Source organism: Apis florea, unplaced genomic scaffold (genome assembly GCF_048593485.1).
Source record: "Apis florea isolate Af1SG1 unplaced genomic scaffold, ASM4859348v1 contig_2293_pilon, whole genome shotgun sequence".
In the NCBI taxonomy this organism is placed as follows: Eukaryota; Metazoa; Arthropoda; class Insecta; order Hymenoptera; family Apidae; genus Apis; species Apis florea.
In genome coordinates, this window is record NW_028256554.1 from 5,224,866 (window position 1) to 5,242,822 (window position 17,957).

Genomic DNA, 17,957 nt, shown 5'->3' on the forward strand with positions numbered 1-17,957 from the left:
TGACGAGCGAGACTCGCCCTCGCACCCTTGGCGCAGTATCGAACGCGCGAGAGAGGGCCGCCTTGAATTAACGCCATCATATTTCAGGATGGAGGAGCTCGCCGGGGTTTTCTTCCCATTTGTCTCGAGACTCGGCTACCTACCCGTCTACCACCACGAGTGGGGGAAACCTAACGCTTTGCCCCGTTTCCACATGAGTAATAATACCTGGGCTGAATAATACCTGGGTCCTCGCCTCGAAGTAGAAATCTGGTGGAAAAAGAAAAGAAAGAAAGGGAAAGTTCTTCTTTCGTTTCAATGAGGGCGCGAAGTAGTAGCGAGGATGAAATTCGTCGACGATGAAATTCCATAGGGGAGTAGTAAGTAAAAAAGGAAAAAAAAAGGAGGAGGGATTTTCGTGGTGGATTTTTGTGGGCGGTATAGCGGCTTTAGATTAGTTTCGAGAAGAAGCGAGGAGTGACGTTGAAGGTTGATTAAGTAAAGAGGGATTTGATGGGTAGGCGCGGTTTAGATAGGAGAATTTTTTGGACACGGTGCAATTGCCTTCTCAACGAGACGTATATAATTGTTTCACGAGCGAGATAAGATAAGATAAGATTCAACTTAATTGTTTCTACGTTTAGAAATGTTTTCTGCCGATTGCGCGAATATTTGTCACGATGTTTCTCGATCCGATTTCTCTTCTGCACGATATTTAACAATATATATATAAAATTCCACAGGCAACGTGGATCGATCGAAACGCGTCATCCAGTCGCAATCTAAACGAACCGTTTCGATTCTTCTTGTTTCAGGTATGGTTCAAGAACAGGCGGGCGAAGTGGCGGAAACAGACGCGGAACGCGAACACCGCGGCCGACACGGTCGATTTCAAGCCCGGTTTCGGCGCCAGCCTGAACAGCTTCATCGGCCAACCGTTCGCGGACCCGGACGCCCTCTACAGCTCCTACAGCCCGTACAACAATTGGGCGGCCAAAGTGCCCTCGCCCCTGAGCAGCAAAAGCTTCCCCTGGGTGAACACCCTGGGCTCGGTGGTTCCGACGGCGTCGCACCACCATCATCACACCCAAGTCAGCCCCGTGAACTGTTTCAACGCCGCGGCGACGTCCGTTGCCGGGAATCACATGGGCGGGATGTCCGTTTCGGTCGGCCAGGCGGCCACCTCGATGCTGCCCGGGATGGGGTCCGGACTGGGGGTGGCCGGCTCGCCCGTGGCGGCGACAGGCGCGGCGTGCCCTTACGCGGCACCGGCGGCGCCCCACCATCCTTACGGGCCGTCGGTCTACACCCCGCACCACAGAACGGCCGCTGCCCCCGAGAGCTGTACCGTGATGACCTCGAGCAGCATCGCCTCCCTCCGGCTGAAGGCGAGGCAGCACAGCAGCGGTTACAGCCTGAGCGGGAACTCGTTCGGCATGGACAGCACCCCGGTCTCGGCGGCAGGCAGCCCCGTTGGGTCGAGGGCCCCGTCCGTGGGCGGCGGCCCGTTGAGCGCGTGTCAGTACGCGCTGACGACCGCTGGCGAAGGAGGCAACCCTCACTCGCCGAGCAGCGCGGAGGCCCACGTGAACGCGACGGCCAGGGCCCAGGTCTGAGGCGAAGCGGGGGCTACGTCTAGCCCCCATCACCACGCCGTAAGCGGGAATTCGGGTGGCTCCCTGGCTGGTTCCGGGAGCTCGTTGGGAGGTCAAGGCAGTCAAGTGGTGGCGCAAGTGGGAGGGACGGGCAACGTGTCCGCCGGCCAGCAAACCGACAATCAGTTGAGGTCGCAAGAGTGACCCAGGCCTAGGTCCGCCGCCTCGCCGACGTTGTCGTCGACCCCTTCGTCGACCACCTCGCACCCACCCTATCTGATGTACGACGAGGACGGGAGCACGGCGGACCAGAAGATCGAGGAGGAGAGAGGCGTGATCGAGGCGGGTGGGATCAGCGGCGAGCAGCGAGTGATCGCCGCGTCGGGTGGCATAGGGGTCGGTGTCGGGATCGGGATCGGTGGATCCGGCACCGCCCCAGGGGGAGGCACGGGGTTGGCGAGTTACTGGCAACACGCGACCACCGCCACCGGATACTGGCCCTCGTTGCTCGACTGTTGGACCACCCCGTCCATCGCCTCCAGCTCGCAAACGCTCTCCCTGCCGCGAGACGAGAACTGAGAACAGCGCACGTTACCGCGATGCCAGCCTTGTCCTCGCAAGTAAATGTCCTCTTTTACCTCCGGATATTTTCTCTCCCAGGCTAATCAGAGATCGTTAAGATCCCTCTTCCTTCCCCTTTTCCCTTCTTTCATTTACGTATTTCTGTACGTCGATATACGCTTTTTGAGATTCTATTTATCTCGTTTTCTCGTTTAATCCCGCGGCATGATTTTCCGAGGATTCACTCGTAACGCGATGATCGAATTACAAGCGTACGTTGTTCTTCGCTGATTCTTCGCAGATCGAATATATGTTTAATTATTGGTTATTCAGGCAGGATTTAATTGTATCCTTCCCAGTGAAAAACAGGTGAATGGGATAAAAGATGTACATACGATTGTAAATGCACGGACGATCGAATATATAGGTATATATATATATATATGAAATATTTAATGTTTCGAGGTGCATGCTTCATCCGTAAATAACGAACGGAATCGCAGAGAACGATCTCGTAGAAGGGATTCTTAAGTTTCCTAAGAAATTGGTTGAGAATTGACGAATTATTTTAATTCTTCTCTCTTTTTCTTTCTCGCATTTTTGTTGAAAATGCGACGTATTTGACAAATACTCGAGCCAAAGTGCAATATTTTCGATTTCGATTTTTTCCGTTTTTCTCGATAAAAGAAAAAATCACTGTAAAAGGTAACGATCCATCGGAGCAACGAGCTTTGTATCGTTAAAAAATTTATCTTTACTCGCGATTAATTTCCTCGTTGAATCGGACGGAATATGTATCGTGCGTTTCGAAACAGAATTCAAATTCACGGGCAACGTCGAATTTCAACGTTGCGGTACAGTCTTTCAGAGACTCGAAGAAACGAAAAAAAGAAAAAGAAAAAAAAGGATAAAAGATAAATTTAATTTAAAGAGAAATAACGAGAAGGGAAAGACAATGGCTAATAAAGGGAAATAAAAAAAAAAAAAAAAAGATCCAGCGCGGATCGAGATGTACTCACTATCCTGTAGATATATGTATAGTAGACGCTGATTTTACGCGGTTCGTAAATATCTTTTAGAATTGTTATATTGTAATGATGATAATAATAACATTACCCAACAGAATACCAAAAAAAAATAAATAAATAAATAAATGAATGAATGAATGAATAAATAATAATAATAACGAAAGAAAAATAAATCATACAGGCTGTATGTAAATGAAAAATGGTCACCGTTGTCGCGTTACTCGCGCGAAACGGCGGTACTTTGTACAGTGTACGAGGAAAGAAATCACTTTATCGATTATGCGTACGTTATAAATATTATATTATATAATTATATTGAATAATTATAAAGAAAAAAAAAAAAAAAAAACTGTATTCGATATCCTTGCAGGGCACGTGTAATTGAACTTTTGGAGTCCATCGATTCATCATCCTCCTCGCATTTCGTTTATACTTCATTAAGTTCGATCACGTCTTCAATGGCGCATGACGATTTTTCATCGACTACTGCATAATAAAATTTGTTAAATTATACGAAAATTGTTCGACAAAAATGGAATTTGGACAGGGTGTCGTGTTTTTTAAAAGAGAAAAAAAGAAAGAGGAAAAAAAAAACCAAAAAAAAAAAAAAAAAAAAAAAAAAACAAAAAACAAAATGTAAATCGCACAGAATTGTTGTAGAATTGAAAATGGCATATCATCAGTTATAATAGATGTAAAATTTAAAATGGAAATGGGGGGAGGGAGGGTGGGAGGAAGGAAGGAGACGAAGGGAATCGATCAACTTCGAAAGTCGTGATGCAGGCATAAACGCTATAGAACAAATAGTGACGTAAGCTAGATTTAAGAAACGACCGCTATTTTGTATGAATCCCAATGTCGTACAAATGTTCGTCGTAATCACATATCCCAGTCCCCGCGGTGAGTGATTTGCAAATGCCCGCGGAAGAATGTCTCTCCGTGTTCCGTTCTTCAACCGTTTCACTCGCTACGTGTAAACGTTCCTACTGGGCGATATTGAGCGCCGAAAGGCCCCGTTTGTAATCTAGTCACAATAAAAATCAATTCTACTCTAAGCGGAGTCGTACCACTTGCTTCTACCATCACCTATCTCGCTTCAACTTGTACGTTTTTTTATAGAAATTAACGATTTGAATTGACAATTGGGAAAAAAATTCGAATGATTTTTAAATACTTTTAAAATAATTCTTTTTCTTTTCTTCTTCTTCTTCTTTTTCTTTTTTTTTTTTTTTTTTTTTTTGAACAATGAATTTTGAACGTAAGATAAAATTGGCTGGAATTTTTGAAATTCGTGAATAATAAACTCGGTCGAATTTCGTAGAGTCGGGTAATTTTAGAAGAGACTGGAACATATTCCACGTAACTTCTGTTTTTATTGGTTATCTCTAGCTACATTTGCTCAACAGAGGAAGGCGTAAAAAAGTTCTATCTAGAAGAACAGGCTTTATCATGATTTATATTTGTCAAATGTATTTCTTTGAAATTGCGTGCGTTGCGACCACAAAATCTATTTTCTCGTCGTCTATCTAACGATAATTAATTATTTCAATTTTACGGAAATTAAAGATACGTACAAATTTATTTATTACAAATTGTTCATTGTTCCCGCGTTTCGTCAACTCCCCCTCTTCTCCCCCACTTTTACTTTATTTATTTTAACATTCGATCAAACGCTACATCCTCAACGTAACGAAATAACATATAACCAATATCAATATATCTCGAGCGCGTTTAATATCTTCAACCGGCATCATCTTTCACAGACAAATCTCAATATCGGCGTAATCTTAATTAATAATAATTTTTCCTCTCTCTCTCTCTAATTACACGGTTCCTATTGAATTAAGACGGAGGCAATGAATTCCGATCGATGATTGGGCTATTTATCGGTAGTTAGGCCTCCCGTATAACACCCTCTCGGACGTTGAGGGAGCATCGATAACCTTCGGAATCTACATGCATACCGAGCGTGTAACGTGTTGCATTATGGTGGTCGGGGAAAAGCGATAAATTATGCACCCTCCTCGGTGGCACGCGAAGGGTCGCTCGGTGCCCGGGGATCCCTCGTCCCGCTAAACTAAACTAAACGTATATTACGATGATCGTCGTGCCCGTTAATGGCACGGCACAGTCATAAGATATTGCAGTCCGTATGTTACCAATTATATACACGATGAACGGATGCGGTTTCCCGCCGTTTTAGAGCGTTTAAAAATCGGAGACAAAATGTTGGTGTTTCGAGATTTTGGAAAATGTGTAATTTTTGTTTAACATTTAAGCGGAAATTATATATTGTTCGAATGTGTTGTGTGAATTTTATTAATTCGATAGTGGAAGAATGGGAAAAAAAAAAAAAAAAAAAAGAAAAATGAAAGGAAGATAAAAGATGATTTACGATTAAGATAATAATTTTATAGGAATCCTGACATACATTTATTGAAACATTTATTAATTATTATAGATCCAATGTACAAAGAGTGTTTTTATCTCTTTGCAACTTATCTTCTTCCGTAATCTTATCGTTTCAACTGGCGTGCGACATACTTATTCCAAAAATCTCCGCGCAAAATGAAGTTTTCTTGTGAAATTCTTTCTCTTTATTTATTCCTATAACGCGAAAAAAATAATTTCAACCAAGAGCATCATAAACATCTTAAAATTACTTTAACTCGTAAAAAAAAACTCGTAACGATATTAATAATTGCCTCAACAGAGGCAATATTACAATAAGTGAAAAAAAAAAAAAAAAAAAACGAAAAAGAAACGAGCAAAGAAGAAACTCCATTTCACTCTTTTCCTTCTGGCAAAGAAGTAAAGCAAAGTCAAGATCGCTCTAAAAAGAAGAAAACAAGACAACTTCAAAAAGACTAGTAGCATCTGAGAGCAATATTTAAACATTTCTTTGGATCATTGATACGTAAATAAAGGTTAAATAAAGATTCTTTGAAAGAATATTTTAAAATATTCTCCACATTTCTCAAGACGAGGTGCCCCCTCGGCCGTAAAAAAACCTGGTTAGGAGCATCATCATCGACACAGGCTTAGGAGGAGACGCAGTAACTCCGCCGAAACTTCGCCGTTGCTCTTTCCTCTCGGCTGCGTATCGAGAATCACGGGAGGAGGAGGAGGAGGAGGAGAAGGAGGAGGAGACACGCGGAGGAGAGCCAGGTCCGCAGAGATTCGAGGATTTAGCGATGGAATAAAATCGGTATACGGCCTCGTGAATATGTTGCGTCCCCGACACGCCTCGCGTTCCCCCGAGGATCGCCGGAATTCTGACGTTGGGAACGAATATCGCAGTTGCTCGCCGAGGACCATGAATCCGTTTCCCAACAGCTGCTCGCTCGTCGTTTTATTCGACGGTTGCTCGGAATATTGACTGCGAGACGGAAGTCGATCGCGGTGCGATTGAAGCTATCCAATGGAAATGGAAGGTGAGGCGAAATTGAGCGAATTTATCACGTTTATTTTTTTCTTCGTCTCTTTTCTTATTGCACGATTGAAATTTCATGATACATATACATTGGAAGAAATTTTGTATCAAGTTTCAAAACATTGAGAAAACTGGATCTCTAAGGGATAAGTTTTGCAAAAGAGTTCGAACTTTATCATATTGAACGCGATGACGAGAGAAAATTCGCGTTTCAATTACGATCTGACAAGAAGCGGTAATCGCCGTTCTCTCTGACGGTCGTAAAACATTTCGGCCGATTCCGTGGCAACAGTTAAATTAAGAGGTTTGCGCGCGAAGAGGTTGTCGATGAAATCTGGGCTCTGTAAATAACACGCGAGGAAACGTGGTGCGTTTAAAGTTTGTTCACGAAATTCGAAGGTCTAGTTTCCTTGCCGGTTCGAGTGTCATAAAATTTGCGAAGATTACTTCGCGTTCGAAATATCAGTCGTCTGAGCAAGATAAAACGGCAATTAATATTAACTTGAGCAACGTGTCTCGCATAGGGTAATAAAGATACCGTGTCCCGTATCTCAGCCAACATCACCGAGAAACATTATCATTGCTCGTTTCCATTGGCGTAGACTTTGATCCCGTTTACACGACCTTCGAATGTCTGAAAGCGACGTTGCGAGTCGCTTTGACCAAGATCAGTGATGTCGAAAACGATCCTCGATTAACTCTTTTCGCTTCGAAAAATTCGACAATGTTTTTTTTTTTTTTTTTTTTTTCGATTTTATTGCGTGTGTTTTCTTACGATACAGTTATTTTCTTTGAAATAATTCATATACTTTGTATAACTCGATCGAGCGATCGTTATTTATTTTATCAAAATTTGAAAATAATCATCACGTATAAGATAATTTGTAAATTCTTTTTAAATAATTTTCGATCGAGTTAGTTTCGATACCTCTTCTGGTTATAAATTTTCATCGTAAGAGTAAAGAGTGAGAGTAAGATAAAAACTTCGTATCAACGTCACAATTTATTTACTTTTCTAGGAAATTCCATTTTTTTTTTATAGTTTACAAAAAGAGTACAAAAAATTAGACGTGTGTACATTTCGAAACGAAAGATAAGCAAAAAAAATAAAAGGTTGAAATTTCTGAATATATTTAATAATTTTCGTTCTTACAAATAATTATTCGTTTAAAATTTAAATGGTATCAGTTATCGGCAGATTTCGAGTTATTCCGTTTAATTAAAAGCTATCAACTTTGTTATTAAGGTACTCCGTTTTAATCGACTTAATTCCAGTTTAATCAACTTAATCGAAACACCCATCGGTTCCGTTTTGTACAACTCACTTATTGGATTTCATTTAAGTTTCTTTATTAATTTCGCCGTGGAGAACTTTCATTCATCTGGCTAATTAAAATGACTGTATTCCTCGATTACTTTCCCCTCGTTCCATTTTATTAGCCACACCGATATAAAATATTATCAACTTTCTATCGATTAAATCTTTGCACATAATAAAATATTACTTATAATATCCCGATTCCATTGATTAAGATATATGATCGTGCATATAATTCTTTTGGATTAAAATAAAACGAATTCGTGATATTTTTTTTTCTTTTTTTTAGAAGTTTATATTTTTTATATCATAACACCGCTGTTCGTTATAAATTGTTCCCTAAGCTTCGAAAATTATTTATCGAGAAGATCGCGAAATTAGTAAAAATCGTTCGCGTTATTCTTCGACAAATGCTGGAAGCACCGTGGTATATATAGTTCTCCTCAACCTATTCTCCTCTCTTCCAAATTCTCCACCTGTACAAGTTAGACCATAGTATATCCTGTATAAACCGCATAGAGTAGATCTCGGGTAGAGTGTTATTTATTGGCGGTGCGGTGGTTTGAATCGAGCCAAAGTAGCAGACCAGTCCTCTGTCTTCGGCTTACATTCGAAACCAGCTTGCTAGTTCGATCTTGAACGAAGTAACCATACAGATCGTTTGTTTGTTCGAGAGAGAATTGATAGGGTTTGTTGGCTTTAATTAGGTTTTTGCGGGATAAAAAATCGAGCGGAAAATAAAAGAGGATGTAAGAAGAAAAAAAAAAAGAAGAATAATCAAAAAAAAGGGGGTGAAAAGTACGCGGTGTGATGAATTTTAATAGGAGGTAGAAAAATGAAGGAAATTAAGGAATTGAGAATGATAAAAAGAATGAAGTAATGAATGTATAAGAGAGAAATATTTTGTAGGATTAAACTTTAATAATGAAGTATAACGTTATATAATATTATTTGTGGAATTTAACACTGTTATAAATGTAAAAAATTTACTGAAATATTTTTTTTCATCCATTTCTAAAAAAAATTTTCCTAATATTCAAAGAATCTTATTTTAATCATTGATAACAGAGGATTTCATTCTAGTTTTGTTAAAAAATTGGACGAAGATTCAGAATCTCGAATCTTCTTCTTTATTCTTCCCAACAGTTACGATGCAACGATTGTTCTCCATTTAATACACTCGACAGTCTTCGTGAATCGCAATCAACGTGAGTGCAAAGTGTGATAGTACTTTAGTATGCACACTTTAGTATAAAACTGAAGCCTGTGTACCCTTTCTAAATTAAATGACAACCCGCTTACTTTTTCAAACGATTAATTTACTAAAATATATTTAGTAAAATAAACCGTTTCTATTCTAAAAGTAATTTATACAATACAAAATGATATTTTAAAAGTCCATCAAAATTCAGATTAAAAAAAAAAAAACAAAAGTCATTAATTTTTACATACTCTAACATCTTATGTCAAAAATCGAAAAATTTCCAAAATCGCCAAAATATAAAATCCTCCACTTATATATATATATACACAAATAGTCTATTTCATATTATTTCCACATTAAGGATACGCGACACGAGTGTTCTGAATGCCGCGCGTGTAGATATTAATTTAGCCCGGCCAACAAAGTTCCGGGGAAAGTTAAAAAGGCTGCTTGCGCGCCAAGGCACACGCGCCCGTCGCGGCCGCATAATTTCCCGAAACTTTTTACGAGACAACCCGAGAGACGCCTCGAAGTAAGATGATACAAACTAATCTCGAGCACCGGCAAACTTTCAGTAGAGACACTTGAAATATGCCTGGCGGTGATCGCGCATGCGCGTGTGCTAACCGGGCACGCGGTTGCGCGCATTAACGCTTTTCGGATTGTACGAAACTATACGTACTCTCATACATCTCCGTTCAAACGTAGGAAACGCTTGTACTTGGAAACGTTACGTAAAAACTTAAAAAACTTATTATAAAGCAAACTTTCCTTTAAGAGACTCCTTCGCTGGTTTAAAAACTAATTCTAAATAGATTCTTATTTTTTCTTGTTCATTTAACATCAAACAACTTTCTCTCCAGATATTATTGTACGGTTACAAGTCATTCGTTTTTTTTTTGCAGACCCCATGCATAGATGCATGTAAAGATCATATCCAGTATTACATAATGCATTTCTGTCTCCTTCTACTTTTTCCTTTTCTGTATCTATTCGGCGCATATGGCGCATCGACTAACGTGTTTCAAATGGAGTCTTTCGTGGCCACGGAGTCGACCGAGATTGAATATAAACGCGGGAATAAGAAGCTGTTTTATCACGCTCTTCGTTCAGCTTTTAGCTCTAGTGAAATTGAGGGCTTAGCGGCATGGACTTAGAGAATCGGGCGAATTCTTCCTTAGTGGTCTTCCTCTACTTTCCCCGCGACGAGAATGAAATGACGCCAGAAACGTTCAAGATGGCCGCCGCGAGCCTTATCACCGAGGCGTTCGTTTAATTAATCATGATAATCGTTATTCGTGCTTTCGAATTTTCCGCGGCGCACGTTTTCTCGCTTCCTCCATTACGTCGAGTCGTTCAACCATCCGGTATACTCTTTCTACGATAGTAATTGAGAATTTTAGTTAACGAAAGTTCCGAGTCGGATAATGGAATCGATCTAACCTTGTCCGTACTTCCTCCTCGAGTGATCATCTTTTTGTCATCGTCTTAATTGCTTTTTAATGTAAATTTTTAAATTTTGAGTGAAAATATTTAAATTTTTTTTTTTAAACAAACTTGGAATATTGCTCTTCTTCTAAACACGTTATTTAATAATTTCGTTTCGATGCAACAGATAAAATCCCTCCCCGTTGTATCTTCTTGCAAAATTCGTGCATCAAACGTCATCGATGTAACAAACGAATCCAATATCAAAATCGCTATTACAAAAGTGAGGAAAAATTGAAATATTCCAAGTTTATCCAATCGCTGGGGAAGGACAACATTCTCTGGGGGCAAGGCTCTTGGACGAAATACTGTGTCTTTTCGGAGAAAGAGCAGAGAGTCGAAGGCGAGCACGCACGCATGTACACACGATATCGTTAAAATGCAACTGACGCATGATTCAACGTTCTGTCGTGGAAGAGGATACGAAACGAAGAGCCCGCACCTGCAGGGCACTTTGAAGTAAGGTAGGTAATCCCTGCTCGCACGACGGTTACTAAGCCTCCATGATTTAGAAGCTCTTGGAGTATTTTAAGAGTCCCCTTTGCTCTGCCACCCCCGAAAACAGCCGCGTACAAATACTCGGACCCGCGACAGGAATGCAACACCATCGTCGTTTCTGATTTCTTAATGTATCGGATAATTCATCAGAATCGTTCAACAATGAATCATTCGACATGTATAATGCGAAATGGAACTTTTATAAAAAATAATAAATATCGTTCGACGATTATCCTTTTAAGACTTTTCATTCTTAAAATCCAAAAAGTAATCTGTACAATCCCACCTTTCCATAAAACATTCGTATCGAATAAGAAAAATAAAAAAAAGAAAAAGAAAAAAATCTACATGTCAAGTAGAGAATGAGAAAAACATAATCTCCTATAAATGCAAAAGAGTTTCGATCTCTCCCTTCCCCCCTCCCCCGCCAATTTGTCCAAGAATAAAAGTAGAGAGAACTAGAGAACGAGAGGCGTTCACAATTCGAGCATCGGAACGTATTAAAGTCGGATCCTAATATTCGAGCGGAAAGATAGCCAGCATCTTTCGGATCTCCATTCCTCAAACAACATAATCCCGCGGGACTAAACTTCTTTCCCGGTGTTCCACGTCAAACGAGCACACATCGTGATACCGAGAAACGAATCGAGGAACCGAGGGAAGGTGTATGTATGTATGTGTGTGTTGGTCGCGGTACGGGATGGTGGAGAGATAACGAAGAGAGAGAAACAAGGAGAGAGAAAGAGAGAGAGAGAGAGAGAGAGAATCTGGACATCCGGAGGCAATGGCCCTCTTCAGTAACCGGTGCCTCGAGAGCCACCCTCTCCTGCCTTCTAACCCACCGCCGCCTTTTCCGACCTACGAACCTACCCACCGCCTTCCCTTTTCGCTCGTTGAATCTAATTACACCCGCCAAGACCCACCCGCTCGAGAGGGAGACACGTAAAGCTGCTAAGAGGAACGGAAAGAAGAGGGTCGGCTGTCCCCTTCTTGCTGTGCAAGAGGGACAACCAGATTCGACTAAGGGGCCGAGGGGGTGAGATATCGAAAGGGGAAAGAAGGAGAGAGAGAGAGAGAGAGAGAGAGAGAGAGTGTGTGTGAGAAGCAGAGAGAGAGGAGAGCGTGGAAAAGCAGAGCGTTGCCAAGCGACGGGAGCCATCTTGGAGGGTTGCAGCCACTAATGGCCTAATGAATTTAATGGAGGCTTCCCGGCATAGAGTAGCAGGAGAACTGAGAACCGAGGTGGAGAATAAGAGGGATAGAGTAAGACGGGACGGAGAGGAAGCTCCGAGCGAGGCGAAGAAGGAACAGGGAAGATGAGAGACTCGACGTCGTCGACGTCCACGTTGTCGTTTTCCTTGTCCTCCTCCGTGTGCCTCTAATTTCTCTACACCGAGGTGCAGAGAACATTCGCCGTGACGAACGAACGGAGAACGAAAGGAACGAGAAGAAACGGAACTCTGGAGGAGGCAAAATACCCTTTGACTTTTCCTTCACAGTCGAAGGATGCCCATTTAATCGACGAACGCTCGAAGGATCGAGACTGCTCTTACCTTACGAAACTTTTGGATCTTCGCAATTAAGTAAAGGATGAGTGGTGGTGAGCTGTCACCTTCGAGGCAAAGGAACTTATGGCCCGAGAAAACTCGTTCTCGAGAAATGTAGAGAAGTGCCATTTGTTTGAGAATTCTCTGTCGAATTCTTATTCCCATTATTCTTACGGTGTTATCGTCAATGTGTGAATTATTTTTGGAACGTTGCTATGTTGCTGGATGATATTTTACGAAAGAGGTAGATAAAGTTTGCGCCTCTGTAAGAAAATGATTTATGAATACAAAGTGTCGTGATGGATGAGTAAGTTCTCTTGAAGAGAGAATTTATCAATTTAACTAGAATAAAAAATAATAAAGGAAATTTACTGTATTTGCAAAAAGAGATTATGTAATATTGGACTCTACCCTTTACGTTGAAATCCAAACATATTAATAAATGTTCGCCCAACCTCGCGAATCTTGCAAATTAGATAAGTATACGTAAATCCGAATCGAAACAGGTGCGCTCGAGATTGACCCTTGAAAGGGTGGTTTACTCATTGATAACAAACGCAAACGATACGAGATTATTACGAAGATACGGATATTATAATGACAGTTGTACCTTCGCCCAGATAATACAATGAGAAACTCGATGTTTCTATCACTTTAATTGGTACGCTCGCTTATTTACGCAGCACTCGTGATCTTTCGTACAAGCACAGACAAATAGAAAAATATTTGAACGAAGAACGATTACGTTTTTCCAAATTATGTTTTTTTTTTTTATGTAGATTATAGGAATAGTAATCTTTGGAATAATATCGAGCTATTATTTTTCTAATATTGATAATATTTCTTTTAATTGATTTATATGTATTACAGGATTAATTCTTGATTTGAAGATTTAAAAAGAAAAATTCTAAAAATTAATATAGAAAGAAAAGCGTATAAGAACAAATTCATATATCGAACTTCATTGTAGTTTTATCATGCAAACGCGTTTACGCTTTAATTCAGTTTCTTTAACATATGCTCGCTTTTATTGGTACGTAGTCTTGGTATCTGCGCGTGCGTGAATGAACTATGAGCGATCAATTCTGAATTTCAGAAACTCTCTTTGTCTAAAATATAGTGTATAGTTTAAGGTTATAGCTTGTTGTAATATAAAAATGAAACTTGAATATCGTTTTTTCGAATTAATTAAATTGTCAAAATTATACAACACAGTACCGTATAATTAAAATACATTTCAAAATTTCAAAAGAGAAAATTTGAGTCTTATCGATCTTAGAATTTATCGCTCTTAGAATAAAAATCCTTTTGAAAAGTAAAAATTCATGTATAACGTAAGTAGAAAAGAAAAAAAAATTAAAGAAACAGAATAAAAATCTAACGTCATAAAAATGTGAGAACTAGATTGTCCAAGAAACCTTAGTCACATCGATTTGCCCTAGAAACGCGAACAGAGAGTGGAAGTACATAAAGACTGAAGTTCCACTTCTTATCAGCGGGGACAAGAAAAGCGAAGAACTGTCCCGACTAAAATCCACATCGTTCTAGAAATGAACTTCTGGCGGACTTCTTGAAACGATTCTAATTACAAGCTGATTGTATCGGACATTGATTTATGAAATTCGTTCATCAGCCTTCCGTCCAATTGTATTCAAATGGTGAAGCAAATAAAAATAAGGAAAAATCCATTCGATTAATTCTAATTTGTCTATAAAAAAAAAAAAAAATCTGGTTTAAAATTTTCAACTGCGTCAAAAACATCCAAAAAATACTTAAAGATCCAAAGCAAAAATCACACCGACCCGATTATTCTAAATAACTGGTAATCAAGCTTCACGCCAAGGTTCACCACCAATCAGACAACGATCTTTCAACGAGACAGATCGTTCGCCAATGTTCGGTTGATCCAGTCAACGAATTGGAAAATGAGCAAAGCGGGGGAAAAAGGTACGTAAAGAATGATAAGTCTCCGTCTCTCTTTCCCGACAAGATGAGAGAGTCACGGGTAAAGATGGGTCGGAAGAGGGAGGCATTGCATCGGGAAAATAAAGGAAAGTAGGAGCGGTAATCCAGAGCGCAGGGCCAGGGTCTTACCGAGGCTTCTACGGATGTTTATTGAGTCGGTACGCGCACGCGCTACATGCAACACTATCATCTCATCTCATCCGATCTCGTCTCATCGCCCGTGTACCAACTCTTCCCTCCTTTCCCCCCGCGTCTCATCTCCTTTTCCCTCCTGATTTTTTTTCTACTCTTCTTCTACCCGTTCTCTCTCCCCCCCATCATTATTTACTTTTACTTTCCTTTTCACATCATCAAGTTTGCCTCTTCTCATCCCCACAGTTCGACTTTTTCGTACTACAATCGCGTCTCGGATTCGGATCTCGGATTCCTCCTCGTATCTGTATATTCCCTTTATTTTTTCCCCTCCGTCTCTCCTTTTCTTCTTTTCTTTCCATCCACGGTCGTCATCTTGCTTCCCTCACGCGTGTATTCGTATTTCTTCCATACAAGCCCCATAGAGTCTCCACTATCTTATCCCCAGTCGTGTTCACGATGTCCATTCAATCCTATCTCATCTTGGAGGAGGTTAGCTGAAACCGTCACGCAACCGTCCCCCATTTTCTCTCTTCGACCAGTCTAGAGAGAGCTTCATTCATTTCTGGCATCGAGGGAAAAGAAATCGAGATCGTATACCCGGAGTCGATTACGAGTGTCATTTCTACATGACGCTGTTCTCCTATTTTTCTGTTTTTTCTCTTCTTTCTCCTAGTGGTAGAAACGTCCTAGCTTGGTCCACGTTTATCCTGTAAATAATACGACAGAGGATATTAGAGAGAATCGAAGGCCGGATAAAGTAGCTTCGAATTATTCTTGGATATCATACTTGGACAAAATTAGAAACTATCGAAGTTACCTCTATGAGGATGGATATTTCATAAAAAATTACAATTGTATTTCATTCACATGCGAATTCAAATGGATGAATCGAAATTGAAATACAATATCGATTATATTATATTATGTTATTTATAATTTTCATAAACAGTTATTAAAAATTATTATTCGTGTGTGATGAAAATTAAATAAAGGATAATATTTAGAAATTTAATTTAGAATCGTATCGTATAATCTAAAATTATAATTAACGTTAAGCATTAATATAAATTCTAAATGACTTTCAAAATTTTAAATGAATTCATATGGATGCAAATAACGTGATAAAATTGTACGTGAATAATATGTACAACGATAGTTACAATAACGAATCGTAACTGTCATTAAAATCTGTGAGAGCAGCGAGCGAAGTACCTAGTAAGAGTAAGTGAATGAGTAAATAAAACCGCTTTTACGATTAAGAGATTAGTCGCTGGAATTTGGCGCTGTGGTTACGCGTCTTATAATATTTTAGTACAGGCGATTAAGCAGGATTGGCTTGACGACTGATTCGAGATTTCTTTTCACCGTTCCTTTAAAGTTTTACAAAAAGCAGGCAAATTTCTTCAACTATTTTTAAGCGAATAAAATATAAAATCATTTCTCTTATAAAAAAAAATGTGGAATTTTACCTTTATCGATTAAAAATTAACAAATGACAAAAATAAAAATAATAGTAAATATATATATATATATCGATGTTTAAATAATTAATTACAAATAATTAATTATTATTAATTCATTCCAATTGTTGAATTAAGTCTATTTCCCTAAAAGACATTGATATCGTCATACTTTCATTATTTTCGTCAAACGTTTTCCTACAATTGTAGAATAATTTACAGAGGACGAATTTTACCTTCTTAAATCATCATAACAGGGCTACAAGCCGGCCTCGTTAAGAAATAAGAGTTCAAGTGAAAGTGTTTGAATGTAAGAAGAGGTTCACGATGATGAGTGGCGGTAGAAGAACGGAAGAGGAGAAGAATAGGTAGCCAAGAATGCGAAGTAGGGTGATTTTGTTCGGCCCTCTAAGCGGTGGGATTAAGTGCTACGTAAATTCTTCCGGCGGCCTGTTCCTCCTCACTGTTCCTGCGGATAAAGAATCGCTGCTTGGTTAAACACATCGTCCACGAAGGAAAAATGAAAATTTTTCTTTAATCGGATGGGGTTGAAATATATATATTTTCGAATATTATTTCTTTATAATGATTTAAATATAAGGATAAAATAAAAAATAATTTACATTCTTTAATTTAATTATTACAGTAAGTAGAATACAGTTTGTAGAATAGATTTATATATTTATGAATTTTATTTTTAATAAAATTATTTCAATAAATTTGAATAATATATTTCTATAGAATAATAAATTTAAAAAATTTAAATTAATCAAGAAAAGTGTAAAAACTAGCAATCATTAATTAAATGATATATACATAAATTGATATTTTATTAAAAGGAATTAATTGTAAATTTTATATTTATGATATTGTTTATATATTTTTTATATATCTTTTTATGATTGGTATATATCTTATAGTTATTGTAACATTATCTTATAAGTCTTTATTATTATTAAAAATTATTCGCAGATTAATTTACAAAAGTAATTAAATAAAATTATTTTAATTAATATTATTTTAATATATCTTTATATTTTTTTTATATAAATTCTATCAAATATTGTAATCTGAAATGTAATATAACGTCATCTATCGTACAAAATGCGTACAAGATTTACAAAAAATAGATCTGTTTTTTGTATTTTCCACATACATATTAAATAATTTATTTAATTATTTAAATAATAATTTCATTTAAAAATTAATAACAATATATTATAATATTACATTTACAATATATTGATTTTCAAAAATTTTCATATTTTAAAATTGAAATTATTTGAGGTCGATAGCCAACTATCTCAAAGTACAGTTACCGAGTGAAGAAAAGTCAGATCAATCCCATTTTGTTATATCATTGATTGCATAAGTTACATAATTCATATTTATTCGTATTTATATATTTTATTCACAAATATTTATATTATATACAATTATTCGAAAACGTTTTAAATATATTTCATTAATTTAATCATAGTTTACTTATCCTACTTTAGGACTCAAAAGATATCCGTAATACTCAAAAGATGACGTTAACAGTCAATTCTTATTTTATCTCTTCCTCTTATCTTTCTCCCACTATTTATTTTCCTTTCTATATTTGTTTTTATTCTATATATTCTACAAATATATATACTTAAAAAATAATGTCAATTTTTGATTAAAAATATAAAATTATAATGTATAAAATGCAACATGTAGAAAATACAATATCTGGAAATACAAAAATTTATAAAAGATAGA

The 17,957-nt window shown here is 38.3% G+C and overlaps 2 protein-coding genes across 3 annotated transcripts in view; both read left to right on the top strand.

The window, feature by feature from the left end:
• Window positions 1–1,595, top strand: part of Ptx1 (pituitary homeobox homolog Ptx1) — a 31,121-nt gene extending 29,526 nt beyond the window's left edge. For both annotated transcript variants that reach the window (XM_012487977.3, XM_012487978.3), the window contains exon 4: window positions 795–1,595. In XM_012487977.3, coding sequence (XP_012343431.1) covers window positions 795–1,595 — 801 coding nt within the window. The remainder of the gene's footprint in view (window positions 1–794) is intronic.
• Window positions 1,596–1,814: 219 nt separating this feature from the next.
• LOC116414547 (uncharacterized) lies at window positions 1,815–4,207 on the top strand. Its single transcript, XM_031917164.2, has one exon. It carries the CDS (start codon window positions 1,854–1,856, stop codon window positions 2,151–2,153), a length of 300 nt encoding a protein of 99 aa, XP_031773024.2. The 5' UTR covers window positions 1,815–1,853; the 3' UTR covers window positions 2,154–4,207.
• The last annotated feature ends 13,750 nt before the right edge of the window (window positions 4,208–17,957 follow it).